At 51.9% G+C, this 17,044-nt stretch overlaps 1 protein-coding gene and 1 long non-coding RNA gene across 6 annotated transcripts in view; one reads left to right on the top strand and one right to left on the bottom strand.

Moving 5' to 3' along the window:
• The first annotated feature begins 6,152 nt into the window (after nucleotides 1-6,152).
• Nucleotides 6,153-11,288, top strand: GJB3 (gap junction protein beta 3). Its single transcript, XM_001108150.5, has 2 exons — nucleotides 6,153-6,708; nucleotides 9,668-11,288. Exon 2 carries the CDS (start codon nucleotides 9,693-9,695, stop codon nucleotides 10,503-10,505), a length of 813 nt encoding a protein of 270 aa, XP_001108150.1. The 5' UTR covers nucleotides 6,153-6,708; nucleotides 9,668-9,692; the 3' UTR covers nucleotides 10,506-11,288.
• A 4,295-nt stretch (nucleotides 11,289-15,583) lies between these two features.
• The window catches only part of LOC106997660 (uncharacterized), a 35,524-nt gene continuing 34,063 nt past the window's right edge, over nucleotides 15,584-17,044 (bottom strand). For 4 of the 5 annotated variants that reach the window (XR_013404258.1, XR_013404257.1, XR_001443856.3 and 1 more), the window contains one exon: nucleotides 16,050-16,189. This is a non-coding gene — a long non-coding RNA (uncharacterized LOC106997660). Of the gene's footprint in view, nucleotides 16,190-17,044 lie in introns of all 5 variants that reach the window. The other variant, XR_013404256.1, reaches the window with a different exon arrangement.

Genomic DNA, 17,044 nt, shown 5'->3' with positions numbered 1-17,044 from the left:
AGTAAGTCTATTTCAGAGAGAAGAAAGAGCAAGTGCAGGGACACTGAGACCCGGAAACGCCTGGCACATACCCAGGATACAAGGAAGCCAATGAGGCAGCACAGCCAGTGAGCCGAGAGACGTGGAAATGAGGACGGAGCCTACGGGTGAGGCCTGAGAAGGACTCGGTCGTGTAGGGTCTTACAGGCCATCCTGGTGCCGTCGGCTGTCAGTCTGAGTGAGTCGGAAGCCAGTGCAACATTTTTAAGCAAACAGGAGCAAGATCCCTCTGGCAGCTCTGTTAGCAGCAAATGGATGGGGCAAAGGCTAAAGCAGGAAGACCAGTTACAAGGCTACTGCAATCATCCAGGAAAGAAATGGTTCTTGATTTCATTTTACCCCAGTAGTATCAATGGAGTCAGCGAGAAGTGGCCAGATCCTGTAAATATTTTGAAAGTAGCACCAAAATGATTCACCGACATTGGATGTGGGATATGGGAAAAGAGGATCAACGAAGACTCTAAGGTTTGGGACCTGAGCAAGTCAATGAGTAAAACTGCCATTTAGTAGAATAAGTGAGAGAAAAGGTCAGAGAGGAAGAAAAGCGGTAGGTTGCCAGATGAGCAAATTTCAGATAAACAATTTTTTTTTTTTTTTTTTTTTTTTTGAGACAGAGTCTCACTCTTCACTAGGCTGGACTGCAGTGGTGCAATCTCGGCTCACTGCAACCTCCACCTCCCTGGTCCAAGCGATTATCCTGCCTTGGCTTCCCGAGTAGCTGGGACTACTGGTGCACACCACCACACCCAGCTATTTTTTTGTATTTTTAGTAAAGATGAGGTTTCACCATGTTGGCCAGGATAGTCTCGATCTCTTGACCTCGTGATCCACCCGCCTCAGCATCCCAAAGTGCTGGGATTACAGGCATGAGCCACCGTGCACAGCCAACAATTTTTTAATGTGTGTACTAGCTGAAATTCAGAATTAACTGGGTGTCATGGTTGTGTTTTTGCGTTGTTCCCAAATCTGGCATCCCTAGTAAATAAGGAGCTTACCTACTAAACATCCTAGGAGAAAGCTGACTAACAGCTGGACATAAGAGTGCCGAATTTAGAGGAACGGTCTGGGCTGGGGATACATATTTAGGGGTTGTCAGCTGAATTTTCATATTTTAAACCCTGAGACTGGATGATGTTGCCATGTGAGTGAGGGAGGACAGAGAAGAGAAAGAGCACAAGGACTGAGCCCCAAGGCAGCCCAGCACTTAAAAGTCAGGAAGATCTGGAGGAACCAGCAAAGGAGACTGAGAAAGAAAGCACAGGAAGGAAGGAGAAAAGTCAGGAGAGTGTGACGTCTCCGAAGCCAAATGAAGAGTGTCAAGGCAAGAGGAATCAACTTCATTCAACGCTGCTGAGGGTTCAGGGAAAGATGAGGACTGAAACTTGGCCATGGGGTTTAGCTATAGGGACTTTGACAAGAGCAGTTTTGGTGTCATATAGGAAGCAAAAGCCTGATTAGAATAAGCTCAAGAGAAGATGAAAGAGAAAAAATGGAGATCATGAATCGGTACAAGTCTTTTGATAGATTTTGCTGTAAAGGAGTGGAAAGAAATGAAGCAGACGCTGGAAGGAGAAGTGGAGTTCAGGTTAAGGTGTTTTTTTGTTTTGTTGTTAAGATGGAGAAATACCTACATGGTTATTATAACAGGAAAGATCCAGTAAAGAGCAAAAAGTCAGTGATGGAGGAGAAAGAGAGGGGGTGGAGGGAGGTGCCTGGTGGGTAAGAAGGGGTGTGTGCACATTAGAATGGTTGGCTCCTGACAGCTGCTCAACGAAGTCACGTATTACCTCCATTCGAGGAGCAAGGTGTGTGGGCAGAAGTTTCGAGCAACTCTAGGTGACTTGGAAAATAAGCAACACTCCAGCCCAGGCCCCGGAAGACCGTCTCCTCCCTGCCTGCAGCCCCAGACATGCCTGAGCAGGGCTCGAAAGCCCCCATCCCTCTGCCTGACCTGTTTCCCATGGCTTCTGCCTGCCCCACCTCTCCGCTCATGGGAGGAAAGGGCTTACGCCTCTGCTGCAGACACACAAAGACAAGGAAAACTCCAGTCTGAGAGGTAGGGGGCGGGGGTCTTCCCATCCCAGGAAGCACCTGCCTGAGGCCTGGGCAAGAGCTCTAGGTGGAGAGGGTGGCCTGGGAGCAACACCACCTGGGCCAGGGCCAGGGCCAGAAGAGGTACAGGCTCAGGCCCTGCCACCTCCACAGAGCAGGTGTAGGCCCTGAGGGCAGCTGCCAAGCCCTGGTGCAACACAGCTTTGTCCTGAGGCAGGGGGATGGCCTAGATGGCCTCCTACACATTCCCCTACTCAGGGAGCAGAAATTTAGGGTGGGACCACAAGGCATTAAGGTCCTCAGAGCCATTCTCTCTGGAATGGGGAACTCTTCCAGCTCACTCCAGAAAAAGCAAAGGCCAATTGTTGGGGGCACTACCTCATGTCAAGAGTGAAGAGCCGGCATCTGGCAGGGTCAGAATGACAGGACCTAGGTGATAAAATCACCTGGTCACCAGAGCAGAATAACCCAACCACACATATAGACACCACTACACTCCACCACCTGACACACAACCACACACGCACACAGTCTCCCACAGCAGCCCAGCCATCTCCACCATCACACACATTCACAACCACGCAGGCACACAGCCTCCCACACCACCCCAGCCATCTCTGCCATCACACACATTCACAACCACGCACACACACAGCCTCCCACACCACCCCAGCCATCTCCACCATCACACACATTCACAACCACATGTGTGCACAGCCTCCCACACCACCCCAGCCATCTCCACCATCACACACATTCACAACCACATGTGTGCACAGCTTCCCACACCACCCCAGCCATCTCCACCATCACACACATTCACAACCACAAATGCACACGGCCTCCCACACCACCCCAGCCATCTCCGCCATCACACACATTCACAACCATGCACATCAAAGCCTACACACACGGCCCACATACCACCCTTAACACACAGATCTCCAGGCTCACACACACAGAAACAGTACTCGCACATAATCTTATGTGCACCCAGTGTTTACGAATAGTGACTGAGAATCTGTACATTCCTGGCCCTGGTAATGTGGCAGGAACATGACCAGCAAGCTCCCTGCTCTCCTGGAGATAATTTCAGAGACGGCTGTGAAGAGTGTCTGCTGAGGAAGTGGGGCAAGGAACCTTTGGGGCAGGGGTAGGGGAACCAGGGAACACCTCTATAAGAAGGTGAGACCTGAATAAGGAGGAGGAAGCTTCCAGGTAAAGAGCCAGCAGAAGGCAGTCCAGGCAGAGGGAACAGCAAAGGCGAAAACCAGAAGGCTACCCTGAATGTGGCTTGTTCAAGAACCAGAAAGAAGACCACTACAGCGCCCAAGGGGATGAGAGATAGGGGGAGACGCAGGACGAGGTCGCCTGGTGTCTGGGGGTTCAACGTCGGGTGGATATCAGTCTAAAGTTAATGATAAGTCACTATAAGATTTTAAGAGGGAAGTGGCATGATCTATTAGGTTGGTGCAAAAGTAACTGCCGTTTTTACCATTACTTTCAATGGCAAAAACCACAATTACTTTTGCACCAATCTAATAGATCATTAAAACACTACTTCGGCTAGAAGCAACCATGGGAAAAGATGTTATTGCAATCCTCAGAGTGGTGAAGGCATTTCTAGTGACAACAAAACCCAAAGGCCATAAAAGATGATTTTAATACACTGGACTACATAAAACATGTTTAATTCTGTATGGCAAAACCGCGCCATCTATAAAGTCAAATTACAGGTGCCAAACAGTAGAGGCGGAAGGAATCCTTTCTATTTGTATCACAGACAGAGGGCTTGTTTCTTTAGTGTGTAAAGAGCTCCTGAGCAAAAAATAATAAAAGTCAACCATCCAATAGAAAAATGGGCAAAGGCAAAGGACTGTTCACAGGATGACAAAAAAAGCGGCTCTTAAATATACGAAAAGATGCTCAATCTCACTCATCCCAAGAGACATGCACAATAAAGGATAATGAGCTATCACTGACAAAGATCATAAAGTTTGATAACACTCTCTATTGGTAAGGATATGGGGATACAGGCACTCCCTTGTCTCTTGGAGTGCAAACTGAAACACCTGTGAAGACGATTAGGCAACATCTATCAAAATTTTAAATCCACATACAACTTTAAGGCAAAAATTCCACTTGTAGGAATATACCCTATAAATACAATTTTCAAATGTGTTAAATAATGATTATCCAAGGATATTCACTGCAATTGTGTTTGTAATAGAGTGAAACAAAAGACTAGAAACAGCCTTAATTTTCATCAGAGTAAGACTGATTAAATATATTGTAGTACATATACTATTCAGCTGTTTTTAGAATGAGAGAGCAATATCAACTGATGGGAGAAACGTCTCATATTTTGTTAAATGAAAAAAGCAAAGTGCAGAAGAGTGCAGATAGCATAGCATACTTCCATAGGTTAAATGTGAAAAGAATATATAGTTGAATATGAACGGGCGATTTGAAAATGAAAACAAGAAACTAGGGACCCTGGTGTTCAGGTAAGCAGCTCCAGTTACAGTCTGGTGTTCAGGGAGAAGTCACGTCTGCTGTTGGAAATGTGTGAATCATCAGTGAGTGGGATGGTGTCTAGATCCCCAGGACTGGGTGAGCTCATCTGGAAAGGAAGAGACTGGTCCCTGGGACATGCCCACCTTAGAGGCCAGGATGTGAGGCCTGTGGTATCAAGAAAGCACAGGGAAGAAAGTGTTTCTAGAAGGAAGGAGTGGCACATTGTCCCAGGTGCTTCTGAAGGTCAAGGGGCATGGGGACAGAGGTGTGATTGCTGGATTTAGCATTACAGAGATGCGTGGAGACCTTGACAGGCCGTTTTTAGTGACATGGTAGGGACAGGAACATTGCTCAAATGAGTCAAAAAATGACTAGGAGGGGAGGCAGAGGGGAGCAAGTCTTGCTCTGACAGGGAGCAGAGCAGCAGGCGGCAGAGTCTGGGGCCCCACACCATCATGCTCACTCCCACACCGCCCATGCACAGAACACGGCACACGCACCTGGGCCACCTGGCACTCCTCAATCTCAGCAAAGATTTTCAAGGACCACAACCCCAGTGAGTACAAAGGGAGCCTCTGCTCTGTGACTTTTCTGTATCTGGAAGCAACACTGCTGAGGCCTCCAGAGCTGGGTCTACTGCTTATTATCTGTGTGACCCTGAGCAAGTCACCTCACCCGTGTGTGCTTCAGCTGTCTCCTTCATAAAAGCAGGAAGGATTGGACCTTCCTCATCTGGATGCTGCGAGCATGTGGGACAGTGTCAGGTACAAAGATGCCGCTGGGCTCCCAACTCAGTGCTCATTCCCTACCAAAATGAGTAGGAGGAGGGTGACCATAATTGATGCTCCTATGGGGCATTTTTTAAAGTAAAAGGGGACATTGTTAATGATGCCAGCACTGCAGGCATAAACCAATACAGTCCTGGGCAAACGCCGTGTGGAGCCACCATAGTGCCAGCAATATCACCTCTGTGGAGGCAGGACTCGGGCCTCACCCTAAGATCCAGGGACTCCCAGGGAGGCTGGCAACCCTGGGGTTTTCCAGAAAAGGCTGAAGCGCTGCAGGCTCTTATTAGTTCCCAGTCATGACACGCTAGTGAATAAGACAACGCATCCTTATCCCCAGGGCACAGCCCAGCCCCACCCCAGCCGCAGACCCACCTGCTTTGGCAGGGGCTAGTTATTGCAATGGCATTTGTAATAGAATGAAATAAAAGACTAGAAACAGCCTTAATTTTTATCAGAGTAGAACTGATTAAATATATGACAGTACATATACTATTCAGCTGTTTTTAAAATGAGAGAGCAAGGCAGCTCTATATCGACTGATGGGACAAATGTCATATTTTGCTAAATGAAAAAAAGCAAAGTGCAGAAGAGTGTTGATAGCATACTTCCATAGGTTCAATGTAAAAAAGAGGACTATATAGTTGAATATGAACCGGCGATTCGTGAATGAAAACAAGAAACTAGGGACCCTGGTGTTCAGGTAGGCAGCTCCGGTTGCAGTCTGCCCTTCTGAGTCACTCCAGGCGGTGACCTCCCCCACTCCGCCCTCATTCCTGCACGTCTTTCCTGGCACAGGACTCACTGTGCCCCTTCCCGCTGTGGGTACAAGGTCTGCCCCCGACCCCGGCTCTCCAAAGCGCACCGACCTCCCTGGAGGCCGAGGTGGAGGGCCCGTCGCACCGGGGGACCGGGCTGGGCCGGAAGCGGGCAGGGTACCCGCGGCAAACTAGCTTGGGCGAGTCCTGATTGCGGTCGGACCTGCAGCCGCGGCACTTAACAGTTTGCAGAGTGCTTCCCGCCCCTGATCTCATTGGAGCCTTCGGATGGCCCTGCCCACGATCACCGATGCCCCCATTTCACGCCTGAGGAAGCGGAGGCTCAGACGGGCCACCAGCCCCTCCGGAGGCTGGCCCGGGAGCACCTGGCAGCGTGCGGTCTAGGAGCCGGCTCCCTCCTGCTCCCTCCTCCGCACCGCCCGAGGTGTGCCCGCCGTCCGTGTGCACCACTGCTGAGCCCTGCCCCGGCGCCCTCGCCTCTGCCGTGGGCCCCGGGGACGCGGGCTCAGGCCTTCGCGTTGGCCAAGCCGCTGCAGGTAAGTGCTGGACCGGGCGGGGCCAGGCGGGGCGGGACCCTCAGGGGCGTCGAGCGCTCCCGGTGACCCCCTGCGGCAGGGCTGGGGCTTGAGCCTGCCAGTGCGCTGGGATGGGGCGCGAAGACGGGATGCGGGGACTCCTCTCCCGTGCCTCCCAATCCGCCCTCTCACCTCTCAATTCTGGGCCCATTAGGGGCCCCGGCTGCGGGAAGGTTCCGAGACACCCCCTCGCCAAGTCCGCAAGCTCCCAAGCTGCCTGGGATGGAGGGAAACTGGGGAGGAAAGGGAGCTTTATCCTTAGGGGACATTGTGGGGTGGGAGGCAAGGCTGGGCACAGTACAGTCTGGGGGTCTGGGAAAAAACAGTTGCACTGGGAGCTGGCTTTGTAGGGCAGCTGGGGGAACCAGAACTGGCTCCACCAGTCCCCAGCCTAGACTTGGGAAGGAAATTCTTTGCCTGTGAGGCTCCTCCCTGGGGTGTGTCAAGAGGGACTGGGCAGACAGCGCCCAAGGGTGGAAGGTGGGGGCCCAGGAGGGAGCTGCACCCCGGTGGGCAGCCATGGGAGGGTGTCAGGTGGAAGCAGCCGTCAGGGTCCCTCTCCTCTCTCCATCCCGACAGACGGGGCTCCAGCCTCCACTTCAGTTCCTGTGAACTCCCACCACGTGAGTGGCAGACCTGGGAGGGAACAGTCTCAGGATTCTCACCACAGCCCGGGAAAGTAGGAATTATTTCCCTTTAGAGATAAGTAAATAGGGTCAATGAGATTAGGAAATTCTTGGAAGTCGCCCAGCTACTAAGTGGCCCAGCCGAGGTTTGAATCCAGGTGGAACTCGGTGTTCAGTGCTATCCCACTGCCTTCCCGCACCACCAGGGCTTGGAAGGAGCAGAATAGGGGAGAAGAGGAGGCTTTCCAGGAATGAGGTCTTCCCAATCGCCCCATCCTGCCCAGACTGTGATTCCCAGAGGAAACACAGCCAGGAGAGCCAGGTGCTGAGAAGGAACTCCCTCTCTCCTTCTCTCCAGTGTAGGGAAGTCTTTCCCCCAATCCCCCGACCAGGCTGCCCCCAACCAGGATCCTGCCCACCCTCCTGTCCCCTCCCTCCAAGCTGCCTAGCTGAGAACTCAGCATCCATTTGTTTACCCATTCAGCATTGAGTGCCTACTATGTGCCAAGCACTGGGCACTAAATATAAAGCAAGTCCAAGTTGACATTCTAGAGGGGGAGCCAGATAATAAATAAGACCAAAAAAAAGGACAAAGTATTTAATTTCAGATAGTGACTAAGTGCTATAAAGAAAACAAAGAGGGCTGGAAAAATTAGCCGGGCATGGTGGTGCACACCTGTGGCCCCAGCTACTCAGGGGGCTGAGGTAGGAGGATCCCTTGAGCCTGGGAAGCAGAGGTTGCAGTGAGCCAAGGTTGCACCACTGCACTCCAGCCTGGGTGACAGAGCAAGACCTTGTCTCAAAAGAAAGAAAGGGGACAGGAACAGAGAGACAGAAGCAGGGGCTCTTCAGACCCAGGGTAATCTGGAGAGGCCTCTAAAGAGATGAGGTTTGAGCAGAGGCCTGTGTGATGAGAAAGGTCTACCCATGTGAGGTTCTGGAGGAAGAGCATTCCAGACAGAAGGAATCAATAAAAAGCCCCCAAGGCTCTTATTCCAGTGTGGCAGGGTGAAAATGTCGAATCTGGGGTTTTGCTAAGCCTAGCAAGAAGCTAGTAGAGTCTTAAACAAGGGAGTGGCATGAACTGATTTAATGGACTCTAGGGGCACAGGGGGAAGGTGAAAAGCTAGTAAAGAGGTCATAATACAGGCCAGAGTAATGGTGGTTTGGGGCAGGGTGGTGGCCTCGCAGGCATCACACTTGCTCAGAGGTGCAAATCCGCTCCAGGGGGAGTCACACGCACACAGGCCCACACACAGGCAGGTGGGGGCTCTCACACCCACAGCAGCGCAGAAACAAGGCATGCTCAGGCAGACCCACCCATTCACACCCTCTGAGTCACTCCAGGACTGGGAGGAAGATATGTGAATTGAGGCCTGAACAAAGCACATCTTTCCACCACAAGGCCCTGGCAACCAGCGTGGCTGGGGGTGGCTGGGCTTCCCCAGGCCCAGCGCAGGGAGCAGGGAGCTGCCTCTAGATACTCCCTGGATCCAGTGTCCTCCCAGGAGTCATATAAGCCTCCATATAAGGAGTCATAAGCCTCCATGCATCCCCCACCTGAACTGGTCTCCCCTCTTCACCACCCAGCAGCTATGAGACCTTGGGCTCGTTATTTCTCCTCTCTGAGCCTCAGTTTCCCCTCTGTAGAATGGGACTCATAACCGCAACTTCACAGTATAGTAGTGAGGCATCCACAAAGTAAGCGTTTCAAGAATCTGGTCTGGGGCAGGAGTCCATCGGAGAAGAGAAGAGGAGGTGGTGGAGAGCACAGGCTCTGGCACCCAACAGCCGGCCTTGAATCCACCTCTTATTTTAAGTGAGTTACTTGACCTCTCTAAATTTCACAGTAATGAGTAGCCAGCATTTATGGGGCACTTACTACGTACTACTTGTTTTGCAATCGTTCAATGATCAGTTTCATCTGTAAGTGAGGAGCACTGTAATAACCACCTTATGAGGTCATTCTAAGAGATTAAATGAGATTCTGCTCATAAAGTGTTTAGCTTCGTGCCTGGCTCAGAGTAAACACTCAACAAATGGTGATTGTTATTATCAGCAAAAGCACATTTGCTTCCTTCCAGCATACTAGTTCTGTTGCCTTTGGGTAAGTTATGTAACCTTGCTGTGCCTCAGTTTCCTATCTGCAGCTTGGGAGGAATAATAGTTCTGAACTCAGAGGGTCGTTCTGAGGATTGAACAAGTCAGAACTCAGAACACTGCCTGGTACATAGTAAATGCTCAATTAAGTCACCTATTCATTCACACGATGGTTTTTCCTCTAATTCTCTCAGGTAGGCACAGCCCCCACCAGACGCCATGGACTGGAAGACACTCCAAGCCCTACTGAGCGGCGTGAACAAGTACTCCACAGCGTTCGGGCGCATCTGGCTGTCAGTGGTGTTCGTCTTCCGGGTGCTGGTGTACGTGGTGGCTGCAGAGCGCGTGTGGGGGGACGAGCAGAAGGACTTTGACTGCAACACCAAGCAGCCCGGCTGCACCAACGTCTGCTACGACAACTACTTCCCCATCTCCAACATCCGCCTCTGGGCCCTGCAGCTCATCTTCGTCACGTGCCCCTCGCTGCTGGTCATCCTGCACGTGGCCTACCGTGAGGAGCGGGAGCGTCGGCACCGCCAGAAGCACGGGGACCAGTGCACCAAGCTGTACGACAACACAGGCAAGAAGCACGGAGGCCTGTGGTGGACCTACCTGTTCAGCCTCATCTTCAAGCTCATCATCGAGTTCCTCTTCCTCTACCTGCTGCACACTCTCTGGCATGGCTTCAACATGCCGCGCCTGGTGCAGTGCGCCAACGTGGCCCCCTGCCCCAATATCGTGGACTGCTACATCGCCCGACCCACCGAGAAGAAAATCTTCACCTACTTCATGGTGGGCGCCTCCGCCATCTGTATCGTACTCACCATCTGCGAGCTCTGCTACCTCATCTGCCACAGGGTCCTGCAAGGCCTGCACAAGGACAAGCCTCGAGGGGGCCGTGGCCGCTCATCCTCCACCAGCCGAGCTTCCACCTGCCGCTGCCACCACAAGCTGGTGGAGGCTGGGGAGCTGGATCCAGATCCAGGCAATAACAAGCTGCAGGCCTCAGCACCCAACCTGACCCCCATCTGACAACAGGGCAGGGGGTAGGGCAACATGGGGGCTGCCAATGGGACAGGCAGGGCGGTGTGGCAGGGTGGAGAGGTCCTACAGAGGCTGAGTGACCCCACTTTGAGTTCACTAAGCTATGCAACTTTCCTTTTGGCAGATATTTTTTGACACTGGGCACTGGGCTGTCTACCCGGGTATAGGTAACCCACAGGCCCAGTGCTAACCCTCAAAGGACACAGACTTTGAAACAAGCGAATTAACTATCTATGCCTGCAAGGGGCCACTTAGGGCGCTGCTGGCAGGGCTTCTAGCTAACCCAGGAAGGGGTCATCAGGAGAGGCTTCCCTGAGGACACAATGTGTAAGAGAGGTGAGAAGAGCTCCCAAGCAGAGACAACGGCAGCACAGAGGTCTGGAGGCCATACAAAAAGAGATGCTCGCCCTGGGCTAGCCTCAGCGGACCTAAGGCATCTCCACTCCTTCCGGAGGAGCCGCCCAGATTCCTGCAGTGGAAAGGAGGTCTTCTCCCAGCAGCAGCAGGTCTGGAGACCTGAGAGTGAGTCTGACAAGAGGTTCTGGAGACACCCAGGGGTCCTCCAGGTCATCACTTGGCTCAATGGAAGCCCTTTTCCCCCAAATCCTACTCCCTCAGCCTCAGGCAGTGGTGCTCCCATCTTCCTCCCCACAACTGTGCTCTGCCTGGTGCCAGCCTTTCAGACCCTGATCCTAGGGACTCGGGTGGATGCGCTGATAGCACATGCTCAAGACAGTTTCCTTGAAATCAATAAAGCCTGTGTTTTCTACAGGTTGGCTCTGCCCCTGGTTCTCCCACACTCCCACCCACTCACAGGACCCTGAAGGTAGGGAAGGTAAACCCTCAGAAAGGGAAAGAGTTCCACGGCTGGGGGTGGAGCTAGGGTGGGAGCTGTGGCAGTGGCTGCAGCTGGGGCTGGAGCTAGAGCTGGGTTAGGCTGGGGCTGAGGTTGACAGCGGGAAGCTGGGTTTGTATTAGAGGAGGAGGCTGGAGTGGAACCTACTGATATATATGTTGGGATTCTAGTTGTGGCCACAAGAGTGCGCTGTGCTCCCTCTGCAATAGCGCTTCCAGCCTTCGTAATTAGACTTCGCCCTGAGTACACACACAATCACTGCCACTCACTATAAATAAACCACACTCCCTCCTCTGTCATCCAGTCACTGCCATCACAACACACATCCCCACCCTGTGTACACACAATCCTTGCTATTCATACTCTCACTCCTTATGTGCACTCTCAACAGGGCATGTCGTCTGCACTCAAGCATGCCATCCCAGCCTCACCCCGCATTTTATTCGGCTCATTCCATTTTCCCCGAGCATTTTCGCTGAACCAGGGCCCTGGCAGGATGCTGGGACTGTACAAGGAGGTAGGACCTGTGCCCACAGAGCTAAGAGACAGGAACACAGGCTCATCTCCCGCTCTAACCAACCCCTGGGGTGACTCACGGTCCTGCTCCCGGTGCTGTGTCATGACCTGAAATTTAGGGAACACCAATACCCAAGGCCAGATGAGAATGGAAAGCAAAAGGGGGTGCAAGCCTATATTAACCCAGAGGAACACTTAGTGGCTATCAGAGTCAGGGCCGGGAGCCAGAAATTCAGGAGCCAGTGAGCCAAGTGCCACAGCCAGCAAAGAGAGGGGAGGTCATGACGGAGACAGAACAGCCAGTGGTTCACCTGTGCTCTCACAAGTGTCCATCAGAGAGTGAATAAGCCAGCCAAGTTTAAAGGGCCCAGGGCTGGCTGACACTGTTCCTGCACCCCCATGACTGATTCATAGCTTGACCATTCCCTGAGCACAGCTTCACCACACTACATCTTGGGCAGGCCTTCAGTACAATCAGGGCTTGCCATCAGTACAATGGGAATTTTATCAATCAGGGTCCTAGCAAAAAACAGATGGCACATTCAAACCAAGTAACTTTAAAAGGGGTTTCCTAGAGAGACTATTTTCAAAGGTATGGCTACTGCAATACTCCGGGGCTAGTACCAGTGTAACAATGGACAGGATGCATCCAATCCCAGCAACCAAGTAAATCCCCCCAACTTCACTTTCCCATCTGCTTGCCTGCCGGTGGCTCCCACTGACCTAACCCAACCGGAAGTCAGAGGGCAAGTCAGCCTCCCACTGCACAGGGCAGCGTGTAGAGTAGACCTGAGGGACACAGGGAATAGAGTCAGCATGACACCCAGTTGTTCCTACACAGAGGATTGTTGTAGAGGTAGGAGACACTGGAGGTAAAACATTAGCACAGCACTAATGTATCTGATAAATTCCCAGGTATGACTGTGCTCAGGAAAGCCTCTGCCTGATGCACTGGAGGTCAGCCTCTGCTCGGGCTGGAGGGTTGCAAAGGTCTCAGGGAGGAGTGATCTCCACCTACTTGCCGACATGCATTCCAGCATCTTCCTGGGTGGTTCTGGCTGCCTGGCCAAGGGTGGCTTGGAGGTCAGAGTAACCAGAGAACATCACTGGCTATTACTGCAGAGAATTAACACTCAGCAAGGACTGAGCTTCTAGTCAGTCCACAGAGCTGAGACAGGAACACAGGCTCATCTCCCGCTCTAACCAACCCCTGGGGTGACTCACGGTCCTGCTCCCGGTGCTGTGTCATGACCTGAAATTTAGGGAACACCAATACCCAAGGCCAGATGAGAATGGAAAGCAAAAGGGGGTGCAAGCCTATATTAACCCAGAGGAACACTTAGTGGCTATCAGAGTCAGGGCCGGGAGCCAGAAATTCAGGAGCCAGTGAGCATGTCTCTGAGCATTCCGGCCCTGCACAGCCTGCCTTTGACCTGGAGTTGTTCTGAGCAGTGCAGTTCACTGATCTCATCCAGTATGTGTTGGGTGACTACTGTTCACCACCAAGTCCCAGGGCACATCATGTCACCACAAGGTGGACCTCACGTCCCCTTGACCTTCTCAGGGTACGTGCCTCTACCTCCTCCTTCCCCACCCAGAGGATTCACTGCAAACTCCCTCCAATCACGCATATGAGGGATTAGGATTTCATATAGTCTTCAAATCTACATCTACTGTGTAAGGTCACAGACACCCTGCAGCCCAAGATAAACAGGACATTCTTTTGTACTCATTCACCCTAGTCCAAGTTCCCATGTGGACTGAATGTTTGTGTCTTCCCAAAATTCATATGCTGAATTTCTACCCCCCAGTGTGATGGTATTAGGAGCTGGGGCCTTCAGGGGTCATTAGGTCATGGGATGGACCCTCCTGAATGGGATTAGTGCCCTTATAAGAAGAGATAGGAAAGAGATTATTTCTCTCTCTCTCTCTTCTCCATGTGAGGATACAAAGAGAAAATGGCCCTCACCAAGAACTTGACCATGCTGGCACCTGAATCTCGGACTTCTGTGCTCCCCAGCTGTGAGAAATGAATGTTTGTTGTTTAAACTACTCAGTCTTATAGCAGCCCAAACTGGCAGTACATCATCTCTCCCCGGGATGACTGCTTCCATCTCTTGCTTCCTGCCTCTGACTCTGGGAAGTGGACTCTGAGGAAGGGTTAAGAGGGTGCACTGGGGAGTGACTCCTATAAGTGGAAAAGGGGAGGAAGAAGGATTGAGCAGCAAGATGTGTCCCAGGGAGCTCAGAAGCAGAGACTGTCCATGCGGGCAATTCTGCACCGGACAGCAATGGCGAGGCCTTGACCACCTCCTGGCTCAGTCATGGCCTGAGGTCACCCCAAGAAGAACATGGCCACCTAGACAGCAGCAGCACACCTGGAAGTGCTGATAGGTGGAGGCAGTCAGCTGTCCAGGCTCCACACCGCTAGACAGCAAGTCCTACATTGAAGGGGGATGTCTGTCTGTCATCCACCCCCATAGTCTATTCCCAGCACAGCAGCTGGGGTGATCCTGTCAAAACCTAAGTCAGGCCATGTAACTCCTCTGTCTCAAACCTCCAAAGGCATCTTACACAGGCCTTCAAGGGCCCTTAAGATCTACCCCATCCGCATCTCACCTGTTGCCTTTCTAAACTCACCTCTCTTTGCTCACCTGCTGCAACCACACTGACCTCCTGCTGTCCCCTAAGCCAGGAAACACCAGGCACCCTCCTTCCCCAGGGCCTTTGCATCCTAGGTGCCCTCTGTCTGAAATGCTGTGCCTCCAGATAGCCACGGGACTCCCTCCCTGCCTTCGGGGCTTGCATCAAATGTCAGCTGCTTAGTGAGGCGTTCTCTCCTCTTCTACTAGAAATTGAGGCCGCCCGCAGTGACTCACTCCTGTAATCCCAGCACTTTGGGAGGCCGAGGCGGGTGGATTACGAGGTCAAGAGATCGAGACCATCCTGGCCAACATAGTGAAACCCCATCTCTACTAAAAATACAAAAATTAGCTGGGCGTGGTGGCATGTGCCTGTAGTGCCAGCTACTTGAGAGGCTGAGGCAGCAGAATCGCTTGAACCTGGGAGGTGGAGGTTGCAGTGAGCTAAGATCGCACCACTGTACTCCAGCCTGGCAACAGAGCAAGACTCCATCTCAAAAAAGAAAAAGAGAGAGAAATTGAAACTTGCCACCCCTGCACTCTCACTCTTCCCTACTTCATTTCCCCCAGAGCATTCATCACCATCTAACATGTTCTACATTTTATTATCTGTCTTCTGGCCAGCTAGAATGTAAAACCTCTGAGGACAAGAATTTTGTTGTTGTTGTTCCCTGGTTATCTCCACTGTCTAGGATAGCACCACAGCACACAGGAGGTGCTCAGTAACTATTAGTTTTAATAGCAAAAACCACAATTACTTTTGCACCAAACTAAATACTTGTTGAGTTAACAAATTTATATATATATGGATCTGGTGCTCTGCTAGGTGGTGGAGATATAAAGACCCAGCTGCCTGCCCTCAAGGGGTTCACAGTCTAATGCAGGAGGGGAATAAACATAAGTAGACCATGCACCAGGGTATAGGGAAAGGGGGGAAGGGAAGTGGTTTACCAGAGACAGAGTTTCAGTTTTGCAAGAGGACAAAGTTCTGGAGATCTGTTGCACAACAATGTGAATATACTCAACACTACTGAACTGTACACTTAAAATCCTTAAGATGATACATTTTATGGTAGTTGCTTTTTAACACAATTAAAAATTTTTAAATAACAAAAAAACAAAGCACCATGGGTAGTAGCTGAGCTTCTGAGAGCACAAAGGCACACCTAGCACAGAGCGGGCCGCAAGGGGACTTCTGGGAGAAGGCAACAACTGAGAAAAGTCCTGATTCACAGCATTTAGCACGCGAGGGTGCTCCATGCAGAGGGAGCAGCATGGACAAAGGCAAGAACGCACAGAGAACCCCATCAGTGAGATCTGGTTGGGTCATGGCAAGAAGTGGCCATGAACTGGAGGTTGGGGAGCCTAGGGCTTACCCAGAAGGTGACAGGGAGCCATAGATGGTTTTTCAGCAGAGTGATGTTGGTCAGATTTCTAGGGAAGTATGGAGGCTGGGCTGGAGGGGTGGGGCTAGAGGCCAGGAGACCAGCTGGGATGGCAGCAGCCTGAACAGCACCAGGGCAATGGGAATGCAGGGAAGTGTGCGGTTCCAGGGACATTTCCAGGTGGAATGGCCAAGTTGTGGTAACTGTTGTCTTGGTGGCTCCCAATTTCTTCATCCTCTGGGGAAGAGCCGAGTTATTCAAACCTCTAAAGCCCTTGAGGAAGGAGTCAGAGCAGGGTGAGGGCAGCCTTGACGTCACTCCCGGCCCTCCACTGGTTCTTCCCTCCTTCCCAGTAGACGGAATCAGAAAGGCTTTGGGAGAGCTGGGCCCAGCCCCAAGAGAGGAAAACTTGGGAGTGAGCAGAGGCTGCAGTGGGGGCGTGGTGAGAACCAGCCTCCAGGGGCCTCGGTTCTCATGCCCTCAAGGGTCAGAACTAAGTGGGGCAGTTGTTAGCTTCAGAGATCCAGGAGACTCAGTTCAGCCTGGCCCTGATGGAGAGACCTAGAGGGGAAGCCAGCTCAGCCAGATCACCCAGGGCAGCTAGCCCTGAAGTTCTCAGGTCTGTGTGTCCCCAAAGATGTCCTCCTGCTGGTCCCGAAGACAGACCAGGGACCCAGCCCTGGGGCCCAGGGAATCCAAGGACTAAATCTTGCTGTGGAGGAAAAGGGACTTCTGTGTCATCAGCCCCAGGCCTCAACAGCCCCCTGCCAACTTCCCTTTCCTCAGCTGTGCCCGCCCCTACCACCGTCCAAGAACAACCCACAGACCCTTTTTGTTACAGTATCACAATGTTTTTAGCCACCACTCACTTGAAAAACTTTAGGTACCACTATTACACTATGTGCTTTGATCACACTGTATGCTGTCAACCCCACAAAGTAGGTATTATCACTATCCTCATTCTGCAGAGGAAGAAATTGAGGCACAGGGATTTGAGTAACTTGCCTAAGGGTGCAGGAGTCAACAGCAAAGTCTCAACTCTTAGGCTCAGCCACCAAGAAAGTCTCAGCACTCTGAGGGCGGTGTCCAGTCTCAGAACCCCACAGCTCCAGGCCCTCAAGCCACACT

Source organism: Macaca mulatta, chromosome 1 (genome assembly GCF_049350105.2).
Source record: "Macaca mulatta isolate MMU2019108-1 chromosome 1, T2T-MMU8v2.0, whole genome shotgun sequence".
In the NCBI taxonomy this organism is placed as follows: domain Eukaryota; kingdom Metazoa; phylum Chordata; class Mammalia; order Primates; family Cercopithecidae; genus Macaca; species Macaca mulatta.
This window is presented reverse-complemented; position numbering and strand designations above follow the sequence as displayed.